The sequence below is a fragment of the Nilaparvata lugens genome, chromosome 4 (assembly GCF_014356525.2).
Source record: "Nilaparvata lugens isolate BPH chromosome 4, ASM1435652v1, whole genome shotgun sequence".
Taxonomy (NCBI): Eukaryota; Metazoa; Arthropoda; class Insecta; order Hemiptera; family Delphacidae; genus Nilaparvata; species Nilaparvata lugens.
In genome coordinates, this window is record NC_052507.1 from 34,251,396 (window position 1) to 34,264,127 (window position 12,732).

Below are 12,732 nucleotides of genomic sequence, written 5' to 3' on the forward strand. Positions count from 1 at the left end.
CTGTAGTCCATTCGTTAGTAGTCCATCGTTGGATAGTTTTGTGGAACGTTTTTGGGAGTTGGAATCGTGCCCTGCACCAAGCTGTCAACTGAAACCGGAAGAGTTGGAGTGTGAGGTAAATTTTCGGAAGTCTGTACATCGTGTGAATTCTGGTCGTTTTGTTGTTGCCTTGTCATTTGCGGAGCCGCCCAGCAGCATGGGAGATTTGTATGCTGTCGCCAAACGCAGACTGCTGACTTTGGAGAGACGACTAGAGCTTGACAGCAATACTTGTATTTCATATCATGAAATATTGATCGATTACCTACGTCAGGGTCACATGTCGTTTGTAGCAGATCAGACAGACCGAGGTGGTTACTACATACCGCATCACGCCATCGTGAAAGCAAGCAGCACTACCACGCCCATCCAAATTGTATTTGATGCTGGTTCCAGAACATCATCGGTTTGTCATTGAACCAGGTTCTTCATGCTGGTCCCAAATTGCAAACTGACATTTTTGTTTTGTTAGTTAATTTTCGTTTGTTCCCAATCGCACTAACTGCCGACATTAAACAAATGTATCGACAGATATTAGTGGAGGATTCCTGCCGTCGTTATCAGCGTGTATTGTGGAGATTTTCGCTGGAGGATCCAATCGAAATTTATCAGCTCAATTGTGTTGTTTTTGGTGTTTCAAGCTCTCCATATTTGGCGCTTTGCACCGTCCACCAGCTTGTAGAGGAGGATGGAAATCGTTTTCCAGCAGCCAAGGCGAGAATACCAAGAGACATGTTCATGGACGACTTAGTCACATCTGTCGCCACAGAATCAGAGGCCGCGGAGCTGTATCGTCAGTCCAAGCAGCTGTTTGAGGGAGGAGGTTTCTCGCTCACAAAGTGGACTTCAAATCCACCATCAATGTTGGAGAAATTCTCGGAGGAAGAGAAATCGTTTTCATACAAGGATTTCGAAGCAGACAACTCCTTGGCTATCTTGGGATTGAATTGGCAACCTAGTACTGATCTGTTTCAGTTTTCAGTCAAGAGTGGTGAGGTCGTCGCTACTAAGCATTCTATTCTGTCAGTGATGGCTCGTATCTATGATCCACTTGGTCTCTTCTCACCGTTTACATTATTTCTAAAGTGTCTTGTCCAGAAACTGTGGAAATTAGGAGTGGATTGGGACGAGAAGCCGCCTGAGTCTATCTGCACTCTTTGGGAGAATTGTCAAAAAGAGTTGCCTCTATTGTTGAAATTTGCTGTTCCACGTCATGTTGGTTTGTTTCAGGATTCTCACATCAGTTTGATTGGTTTTTGTGACGCATCATTGTCTGGTTATGGTGCAGTTATCTATGTGAAGTCGCAGAAGGAGAGCGAGGAGCCAAGAGTTGTATTATTGTGTTCAAAGTCCAAGGTAGCACCATCTAAAGTTGTTTCAATACCTCGTTTGGAGTTGTGTGCGGCACTCTTGTTGGCAGAACTCATGAATTCAGTAGTCACTATTATTAGTGAACGTTGTCATGTGTCTCGTATTGTCACACTCTCTGATTCTACAGTCACCTTGTGTTGGATTAATGCTCCATCTGCAAAATGGCAAACTTTTGTTGGTAATCACGTCGCAAAAATACAGGATTCTTGTATACAGTAGTGGATGCATGTTGCCGGAATTGAAAATCCCGCTGACTGTTTGTCTAGAGGTTTATCACCAGTTGAGCTTGTGAACTTCCCGTTGTGGCTCTAAGGTCCATCATGGATAGCAGAGGACGAATGCGATTGGCCCGTCCGAACTGAAATGGAAGAGATAGTGGATCCACCAGAGGCGAAAAAACCGTCAGTGTTGACAGTCACAAAATCTCCTGATTGTAACAGCAATGCAGTATATTCATTGATTGGTCGTTGTTCAGATTATGGTCGTCTTTTGAGAATTGTAATTCTTGTTCTCAAATTCTTACGAATCTTACCCCAATCAGAAGAATCAGATTTTGATGTTGCTGAGAGGTATCTATGTAAAGTGGTACAGAAGATACATTTTTCATCTGAATTTGTGCAATTAGAGAAGGGAGAAGATTGTTCTATGCGCCTACGTTGCCTGTCTCCATTCATTGATAAAGGCGTGATTCGTGTCAGCGGTCGTTTGTCTCATGCTGGACTTGAATTTGAGACTTGTCATCAGATGATCTTACCAAAATCCGACGCTTTCGTATCGATGTTAATTGATTATCATCACAAGAAGAATTGTCATGCTGGGATTTCGTTATTGTTGTCCTTGATCAGACAGAAATTCTGGATACTGTCTGCTCGCTCTATTATTCGTATTTGTGTCTTTAAGTGTAATCGTTGTTTCCGTATTTGACCTAGTAACAAAATTATATCCACTCCCAACTTGATAGTTGTTGTCATTGTTGCATTTTTTCTTTTGTGTTGTTTTTTGGTGTTGGTGTTTTGTTCCTTTTGGCATGTCTGGATTTTTCCTTTCCTTGGTTTTTTCAGTTTTGTAACTTGGCTGAAAAATAGTTTTTCAGAGGCGGGGGTATGGTCTGGCCAGAGAATTCGAACTGTAGCACCAAAATGCCAGACTGCAGTTCTGCCAATAGCAGGCTTGTTTGCGACAGCGCAGATCGTCCTGCTGTTTTTGGCCTTGCCGATGTAAAAGCCCCAGTCTATCTTGTTTTGTCAGCCCGTCTTGTTGCAAGACCAAAATTGTGTGTTTGTCATGTAATTTTGATCGGAAATTTCTTGTAAATGATTGTTTGAGTGTCGTGTGTGTGAGTTATGAGTATAACAGCATAAATAGTGTTGAATTGATTTAATTTGAATCAGATTTGAATTTATAAAGAATCCAGTTTGAGCTTTGTTCAAAACACAGTGCATAGCCTGCAAGTTGAACGTGAAAAGACAGCCCAGAAGCCAGAACCTGTCTTATTCCCAGATTTCATCCCACCCTGAACCTGATCAAAACACCTAATAAAGGCTTCGAAGGGCAAGTAGACAAGATTGGATTAAATCTGGTGAGTTTTTGCTCTTTTTTATTGTTCATTAATGCAGAGTTTAACTGTACAAATAACCTGGCACAAAAAACAATATCCAATTACCTGGAGAATAATATGATTTTGTCTGAATGTCAATTTGGTTTTCGTTTGGGAAAATCGACAATCCTTGCAGTAAATGACTTCATTAACCAAGTATATGACTCACTTGACAAAGGGAAAAAAGCTCTAGGACTCTTTGTAGACATGAAAAAGGCATTCGACAGCCTTAATCATGAAACTCTGATGGAGAAAATTCATTTTTATGGTATCAGAGGGTTGGCTTTTGAATGGCTGAAGTCTTTTCTTAGTGAAAGGTCCCAATTAGTTGAGATTGAAGAGAGAAATGGGGGAATCATCAACTACAAATATTGGTCAGAAATCCGGCAATTGGAAAAAGGAGTGCCACAGGGAACTATACTTGGCCCGATATTGTTCTCACTGTATATTAATGACTTGCCCTGAAATTTGCCCTCAACCGTAAACAGTGTATTATTTGCTGACGATGCTAATTTCCTACTGACAGGTGATACATTTGAAGAATTAAAAATTGAAGGAGAAGAAGTAATCAAGTGCATGAAGGAGTGATGTGAGGCTTATGAGTTAATAGTCAACGTAAAGAAAACATCGTATATGAGCTTCAATATTGGCTATTTAGACACACCCAATAACTTTAATTTTGCTGTGGATTCAACAAGTATAATGCCAGTGGAAGAATGTGGATTCTTGGGAATCAATGTTGATGTAAGACTGAAGTGGAACAGTCACATTGATCAGGTGGTAAAAAGGCTCAATGCAGCGGGGTTTGCAATATCAAGATTGATAAGGGAGGTGGACCAGAGAATAGTTTGAATAGCATACTATGGATATTTCCAGCCAGCTCTAACGTATGGCCTGATATTCTGGGTGCGGCACCCGCTTCATTGATGGCCTTTAGAGTGCAAAAACGGCTACTGAGAATGATGTTTAGGAAGCCACCAAGAACCCCATGCAGGGAAGCTAAGATCCTGCCGTTGCCATGTCTGTATATCTTGGAGGCTGCATTGTATAGATTTTCCCGCAAGGATGAGTGGACTACAGGCGCTACCGTACATGGCTACAACACACGGGCAAGGAATATGCTGAGACTCCAACCTCATTGAACAAGATTTTTTGAAGCTAAGCCAGAGCATGTCAGTCGAAGGATCTTAACGCACTACCAGTGGAAATTCTCGATACTTCAAAAAACATTCAAGAACATTCATACAGAAGAACATTCAAGAGACTACTGAGGAGTTGGCTACAAGAGAGATGTTTCTACAGTTTGCTGGAGTTTTTCTCATATACAGTGTGAGAAATAAACCTAAGTGAAATATTATAATAGTTAAAATGGAAAAATTGGAAAAAGTCCCAAAATTTTTGGATTTTTAGTGGTGAAGGCCGCCCCCTGGCGTGCCAGCAGATTTAAGATTCGAATTCACTACCCCAAAATACATATAAAACCGACGAGAAAAATTTCTCCTACAGTTACCTTGAAAAGTGACGATTCCTGCACTGATTACAGAATGCAAAGATTCACTTTTTCGCTCTAGTGTGGGAAAACATTTTTCTGCACTCCAGATTTGCAACATGGCAACACAAAATAGTTGGTGGGTTATATGGAGGATTAGTGCACGAAAGCAAAAATTAAGTTTGTAAAAATGACTGTGGTTAGATTTAGATAAGAATCATTTCAATGGCTACCCTACATTATTTATGATAAAATCCCAATCTAGAAACCCAAAACAAGAATAATGTTCATCTAAATCATAATTAAATAATCATCATGTACGAATTCTCATCATTAAATAATAAATAATAGTTCTTTTCTATTGATAATTATTATTTCAACTCCAAGAAATGAGAAAAGTAGCAAATATACATTATAAAATTCGAATTTTGAGGTTAAATGATTACTGTTCGATATTCATATAAATAAAAATAATAAAAAACATAACAATACTACAATAAATATTCTCTGTTGTCTATGTTATTTTTATAAATATTTTTTAGTTTACTTTGAGCATTTTTCTCATTAATTTGAGCAAAAGTCAAAATTTCTGAATCGTGTTTCAGTAATTTTTAGCTGGATGAAACAAACTTAGGTACAATTCTTCCCGCTAGGTCGTGCGCTTGTCGGTTCAGCCATCTTGTTGTGTTCAGCCATCTTGCATCTCGGTTCAGCCAACAAGCTGTTTGTGTGTATTATGAATGTGAAGTTTTTGTTCCATCTGTATTTTTTCTGATTCTTGAATGAATAAAAATGAGAACTTTGGCTGAGAATTTTCAACTTCAATTGAATTATTAATTTTTAAATGAGTTAAAGTTGCTATTAATAACAGCATCACACACACACACACACACACAAACATTTGATGGTTTTCAGCCATCATTTTACCCATAATCATTCAATCAACCACTTCTCATATTCATTGGTAACTAGGAAAAATTAAATGTGAAATACGTGCACAAAGTTCCACTGCTGCACTCAAGAAGCCATTCCGCCCTTGCCTACGGCTCGGGCGTAAACGTTTCTTTCGGTGCAGCAAACTGTCACTTTGCGCACTAGTTGCACAAATAACTATTTCGGATCTGTTTCCTGAAAAAAGTCAAATTTTCACTGGACTAGATAGATAGGTGGATATAGCCAAAGAAAGATATAAAATATAATAAAATGTGCTGCGAGAACTACTGTAGGCTACCAGTACCAAATAATTGGCCAGAGAATGCATCATGCATCATCCAACCCTTTATTAAATCAGTTTATATTAACTCACAGATCTTTGTAACGGAAATGTTCAAAAAGACACCAAATAGCGGATTTATGACGAAAAGGATGTATCAGAACCATTGCTAAAGCAGAGTAAAACTATATGTATCGAGCTATTCGAATCTCTTTTTGTAAATGTTAACTATCATGTAAACTATATACATTATTGATGTTAATTATACTGTATCTTGATTATTGCTTCTTTTGTTATGATTATAATTGGTAGCCTATAGCTCATTCTCTTCTACTGAAGTGAATTAAGAAGACACTATTTTTACCTATAAATTATTTCTGAATAGTTATAGTTGAGAAACATTTCAAATCCACCCTTTGATCAAAGTTTAAAAATGGTATATTTTACATTTTCAGGCTGGAGATGAAAAACTGCAGCAATATGAGTCCGATTGATGTCTGTTGTTTAAAAGGAGATCTTATGATTACAAATTTGCAAAACAAATCTGAAAATTTTGGAAGTAGACCACCCACTCATAATAATTCTGGCAATAATGGTCATTCCACAACTGAGTTATCAATAAAAACCACTTCATCAATGAGCGGTATTGAAACAACTCATCTCATCGACTCACTGCTGAGAAACTCAAATCAATCCGAAGTTGAGCTGTCTTGCAAATGTGTTCCTTACTATTTATGTGATTCAGACAAATCTATTCTTGACCCTGACAAATTACGGAATGATAACAATAAGACTCAAAACATCAGGTAGACTTGATTTTTCATTGATAAGTAGTTCTTATAAATATGATGTAAATAGAAAATACTCTATTTCAAAAGAAATATTTATGAAGTATTTGACATTAGTGATTTAGTATTATTTTATACTTCACAGCAAGGTATTGTACTAGGTACTTCTATTATAACCCTATATTAATTCATATTGAAACATGTTCAGCATCTCATATCCGAACAGATTTTGTCTCGTCGTTGGATGTGATTTTCTATTTGGAACCCACCTTCAGCTGTTTATAGGTGTTCATACATCTCTCATCATTATCATTCGTCTCATTACCCACGCACAAGCCTTGAGTTAATGTGGACATCGTCATTAGAAAAAATCTGGTGTGGTACACTCACACAACTTTCCTTGCTCATATTTGAAACTACGATCAGACTTCTGTGTATATGTGTATCTATAATATTGTTTTCAGAGTACTTTTTCCCTTGTGTAAAATAATTGTGAAATTTGATGGATTTTTTTAAAGTCGTCAAAACAGCTGTTCTACAGATGAAATATCTCGACTATGTGTTCTTTTTATGAACTGCGATACCTACCTAACTCCATTCCTAATCAACCGATTGACTTGAAATTTTAAACTTAAGGTCCTTATACCATGAGGATCCGACAGTAAGAAATTCAATAAAATTGAATTCAAAATGGCGGAAAAAATGGCGGATAAGTACTAAAAACCCATGTTTTTCACGGTTTTCTCGAAATCGGCTCGATTTTCTTCAAATTTATACCATGGATAGCTATTTATAAGCCCTATCAACTGACATGAGTCTCATTTCTGGGAAAATTGCAGGAGCTCCGTAATATTCTTGAGAAAAATGGCGGATAATCACCAAAAAAAACCATGTTCTTCAAGGTTTTCTCGAAAACGGCTCTAACGATTTTCTTCAAATTTATATCATGGATAGCTATTTATGAGCCCTATCAACTGGCAGGAGTCTCATTTCTGGGAAAATTGTAGGAGCTCCGTAATATTCTTGAGAAAAATGGCGGATAATTACTAAAAAAAACATGTTTTTCACGATTTTGTCAAAAATGACTTGACCGATTTTTTTCAAATTCATACCCTGTATAGTTATTTTATCAGCTCTATCAACTGGCATGAGTCTCCTTCCTGGGAAACTAATGGGCGGTGCACCCCATCCTTGAGAAATGGACTTTGTAACCTCCTTCTCGTGCATGAGGTAGGTAGGTAGAGCAGTTCATAAAAATCTGGTGTGGTACACTCACACAACTTTCCTTGCTCATTGAACTATAAGCCTCATTCTTAAAGGAGAATGATTTAGGGGAGTAACATAATGATGATTGGCGGCAACATATTTGAAACTACGATCAGACTTCTGTATATGTGCATAATTGTTTTCAGAGTACTTTTTCCTTGTGTAAATTGTGAAATTCGATATTTTTTAGAAGTGTTCAAAACAGCTGTTCTACAGATGAAATATCTCGACTATGTGTTCTTTTTATGAACTGCGATACCTACGTAACTCCATTCCTAATCAACCGATTGACTTGAAATTTTAAACTTAAGGTCCTTATACCATGAGGATCCGACAGTAAGAAATTCAATAAAATTGAATTCAAAATGGCGGATAAGTACTAAAAACCCATGTTTTTCACGGTTTTCTCGAAATCGGCTCCACGTTTTTTCTTCAAATTTATACCATGGATAGCTATCTATAAGCCCTATCAACTGACATGAGTCTCATTTCTGGGAAAATTGCAGGAGCTCCGTAATATTCTTGAGAAAAATGGCGGATAATCACCAAAAAACCATGTTCTTCAAGGTTTTCTCGAAAACGGCTCTAACGATTTTCTTCAAATTTATATCATGGATAGCTATTTATGAGCCCTATCAACTGACAGGAGTCTCATTTCTGGGAAAATTGTAGGAGCTCCGTAATATTCTTGAGAAAAATGGCGGATAATTACTAAAAAAAACATGTTTTTCACGATTTTGTCAAAAATGACTTGACCGATTTTTTTCAAATTCATACCCTGTATAGTTATTTATCAGCTCTATCAACTGGCATGAGTCTCCTTCCTGGGAAACTAATGGGGGGTGCACCCCATCCTTGAGAAATGGACTTTGTAACCTCCTCGTGCATGAGGTAGGTAGGTAGAGCAGTTCATAAAAAGAACACATAGTCGAGATATTTCATCTGTAGAACAGCTAGCTGTAGAACATTATTTGTTTTGACGATTTTGAAAAAAATCATCGAATTTCACAATTTACACAAAGGAAAAAGTACTCTGGAAACAATATTTTATACACATATACAGAAGTCTGATCGTAGTTTCAAATAATTATGTTGCCGCCAATCGTCATTATGTTATTCCCCTAAATTATTCTCCTTTAAGAACAGGACTTACAGTTCAATGAGCAAGGAAAGTTGTGTGAGTCTACCACACTAGATTTTTCTTGTAAAGCAATACTTTCCTTACCAATGGTAATAGGGCAAGGAAAGTAAAAAAGAGTATGATAAAACTGTGAGAATAATTCTAATGTTCTCATCGACCTTTATGGAATAAATAATTTACACTTCTGATTCAATAGCCTGCACAAATGAGCTCGGTGAGCTTTCCTGTAGGCTATACTCATCATATGCATACGATACATTCATAATAGCTGTAGGTCATATTGCATGTCATTGTTGTTTTAGTCTATATAGGTTTTATAGTGCCCTATTAGAAGTTACCGTTCTTGTTATTCACAGATTTTTTTCAAATTACAGTACCTTTCAAATTGAACAATATTATATAATTCTACCATGTATATTTGAGTCAAATGGTTAAAACTTATTTCAACTTATTTATTCATGTAACATATTTAAATTCATATATATATAATATTTATCAATTTCAGTGTAAATCCTTTGTAGATTAATATTCCAAAATGAAAAGTTCAAATTTGCAAGTGGATAAGACTATTTGACTGCCTTCACAGATTAGGAAAACTGGATAGATTAGGTTGTTATCAATCATCAATAACATAATGTGTTTTTATCCATATACATGACCGCGAAAACAATATTTCCTACCGTATCTTTGTTCAATTCCTGCAAGTTCATGAATAATATTTTATTGATCATCAATCTTATGCATTTTCAGGTTGGAAATGAAAAATTGCGGTAACATGAGTGTATTAGATGTATGTTGCTTGGGACTAACAGAACAAGAAAGGTTGGGAAGAGAATCTAGACAAGTGAATATTGTTGGTAGTTCGACTAAAGAACCAGCGAGAGCACTGACAACTCAGTGGAATTCTGAGTCGGAAAATTCGACTGATCTAGAAACAACGTCCATTGACGACTTCGATTTCTTGATAGAATCACTGAGAAATTCCAGTCAACAAGATGTTGTCCTAACATGCACTTGCGTTCCATACTATCGCTGTGACCCAAACAATATAATTGTTCCTCAGTTACGTAACGTAAATGTGTTTCCAAAAATAAGGTAAACTATTTTCTAAATGAATGACAATAATTTTTTGTGAGGATTGTATATACAATATATTATGATAAATTGTATCCAGTATGCACAATCTAAGGAACTGCTGCCTATAGACATTCTGGACAATATATATATACAGAGTGTTTCAGAAGTAGTGTCGAGAATTTTAGGGTATTGTACCTGGATGCTAGGAGACTACAAATGTCATATTTGAAGTGTCCAAAACTCAGCGGTTATCCTTATAGCTGCCATTTTGTTTTTTTCACTTAAAACTTTTTATCTCAAGAACGAAATGTTGTATTGATCTGAAATTTGGCATGAATATTTATGCTATAAAGACTCAACTATAAAAAATAAAAAAAAAATTTTCGTTGAAATTTTTCAAAATGGCGGCCATTTTAAATTTTTGATGGCGAATATCTCGAAAACCGTCCATTTTACAGAAAATTTACGGAAGACAAAAAAGTTAGCAAATTTTTTCACGATTCCAATGATACCTAATTTATTAAGATTGGTCGAAGAATAACAGAGAAATTAATTTTTTTGTACTGCATGCATGACCACTTTTCACCATTAAAAGTAAAGAACCAGATGTAGTGCTTCCTATTTCTTAGTCTCACGTTTTCTAGGTCTTATTTCTATCTTAAATTTCCAGTTTCAATATTTTCTTACGTTGCTTCTACACAAATATTTAATTATTGTAATGGAATTTAGTTTGCTGGAGTACACCGATATTCACTTCATGTATGGAGCAGCTCATGGCAATTCGACCGAAGCAAGAAGAATGTATGCAGCTGCATTTTCAAACCGCCGTCTCCCTTCCGACAAGGTGTTCACAAGAACTCACAATCGGCTGAGAGAAGTTGGTTCATTTGAACGGAACAGGGTAATTGCTGGTAGGCCTCGAGCAGTTCGAAATGTTGCTTTTGAAGAGGAAGTATTGCAGAAATTCGATTTCAATCCTAGAACGAGTACGAGAGCAGTTGCAAAGCAAATCAATTCAAGTGCTTCTTCTGTGTGGCGTGTACTAAACAAGGAAAGACTTCACCCCTTCCGCTTTCAAAAAGTTCACTCATTGGTTGAACGCGACTATGAGCCAAGAGTAAACTGTGCCCGTTGGTTTCTTCAGCAAGACATCCAACCAAATTTTCTAGAAAATGTGTTATTTACCGATGAGTCCAGCTTTACAAGAGAAGGAATCTTCAACTCTCGCAACAGTCACGTCTGGGCCTTAGACAATCCTCATGAGGTCAAAGTGCGTGGTTATCAGCATAGATTTTCGCTGAATGTTTGGACGGGTATCTTAGGTAATCGCGTGATTGGACCATACATTCTTCCTAATCGTCTGAATTCTCCCACGTACATTACTTTTTTAAGAGACATACTACCAGAACTTTTGGAAGATGTGCCTCTTGCAAACAGATATAATATTTGGTTTCAACATGATGGTGCCCCTGCTCATTTCAGAAATGTTGTTACGGACTTTCTGAACATGACCTATCGTCAGCGGTGGATTGGGCGGGGTGGACCAGTACCGTGGCCCGCACGTTCACCTGACCTCAACCCTTTAGATTTTTTTTTCTGGGGCCATATGAAAGACCTTGTTTACAGCACGCAAGTAGAAAACGAAGAAGACCTTGTGGCAAGAGTGGTTGCTGCAGCAGGTGCCATTCAAGATGATGAAAATGCTTTTATAGCAGTTCGACGGTCCATGATTGAAAGGTGCAGACTGTGTAATCAAGTTGAAGGACGGCATTTTGAGCAATTGCTGCATTAGTATCAGTGAACCGATTTGAGTGAAATTAATATTTTTCAATGTAAAATAAAATTTGGAGGAAAGTTATTCTTGAATATTTCTGTAATAAGAACGGTTTTCATGAAATTATAAAAAAAATTAATATTGATCTTTAAATGGTGAAAAGTGGTCATGCATGCAGTACGAAAAAAATTAATTTCTCTGTTATTCTTCGACCAATCTCAATAAATTAGGTATCATTGGAATCGTGAAAAAATTTGCTAACTTTTTTGTCTCTTGTAAATTTTCTGTAAAATGGACGGTTTTCGAGATATTCGCCATCAAAAATTTAAAATGGCCGCCATTTTGAAAAATTTCAACGAAAAAATTTTTTTTATTTTTTATAGTTGAGTCTTTATAGCATGAATATTCATGCCAAATTTCAGATCAATACAACATTTCGTTCTTGAGATAAAAATTTTTAAGTGAAAAAAACAAAATGGCAGCTATAAGGATAACCGCTGAGTTTTGGACACTTCAAATATGACATTTGTAGTCTCCTAGCATCCAGGTACAATACCCTAAAATTCTCGACACTACTTCTGAAACACCCTGTATATTACAAGTAAAGTGTAATATGTGTTACAAAGACAGTAGCAACCGGGTATGAGGGAAATAAAAGTTAGAACCAAATTGAACTTATTCAATAGAACTATTTTATACAACAAGAACAGCTCAATAAGTGCTACCAACCTTCTGAAGATTTCAGAAACTTTTTATATTTGAAAGAATTACATGATATTTCATGGTCGGGGTGAAATATCTATGTTTGTGTGAAAGCTTTCATCTATTAGGCTATCCATAGTTATCAACTTTTTGTAATAATTTTGAACTATTTTTACTCTCTCCATTAATTTTATTTTTACCTTAAAATAGAATTGATTAGACTCAAATTTTGACTTGAGTATAGAAAAAAGAGTTACACTAACAACAATCATAAT

At 36.5% G+C, this 12,732-nt stretch overlaps 1 protein-coding gene across 2 annotated transcripts in view; it reads left to right on the plus strand.

Moving 5' to 3' along the window:
• The window catches only part of LOC111058903, a 54,635-nt gene that overhangs the window by 6,975 nt on the left and 34,928 nt on the right, over positions 1-12,732 (plus strand). For both annotated transcript variants that reach the window (XM_039427367.1, XM_039427368.1), the window contains exons 3-4: positions 6,165-6,515; positions 9,655-9,999. In XM_039427367.1, coding sequence (XP_039283301.1) covers positions 6,165-6,515; positions 9,655-9,999 — 696 coding nt within the window. The remainder of the gene's footprint in view (positions 1-6,164; positions 6,516-9,654; positions 10,000-12,732) is intronic.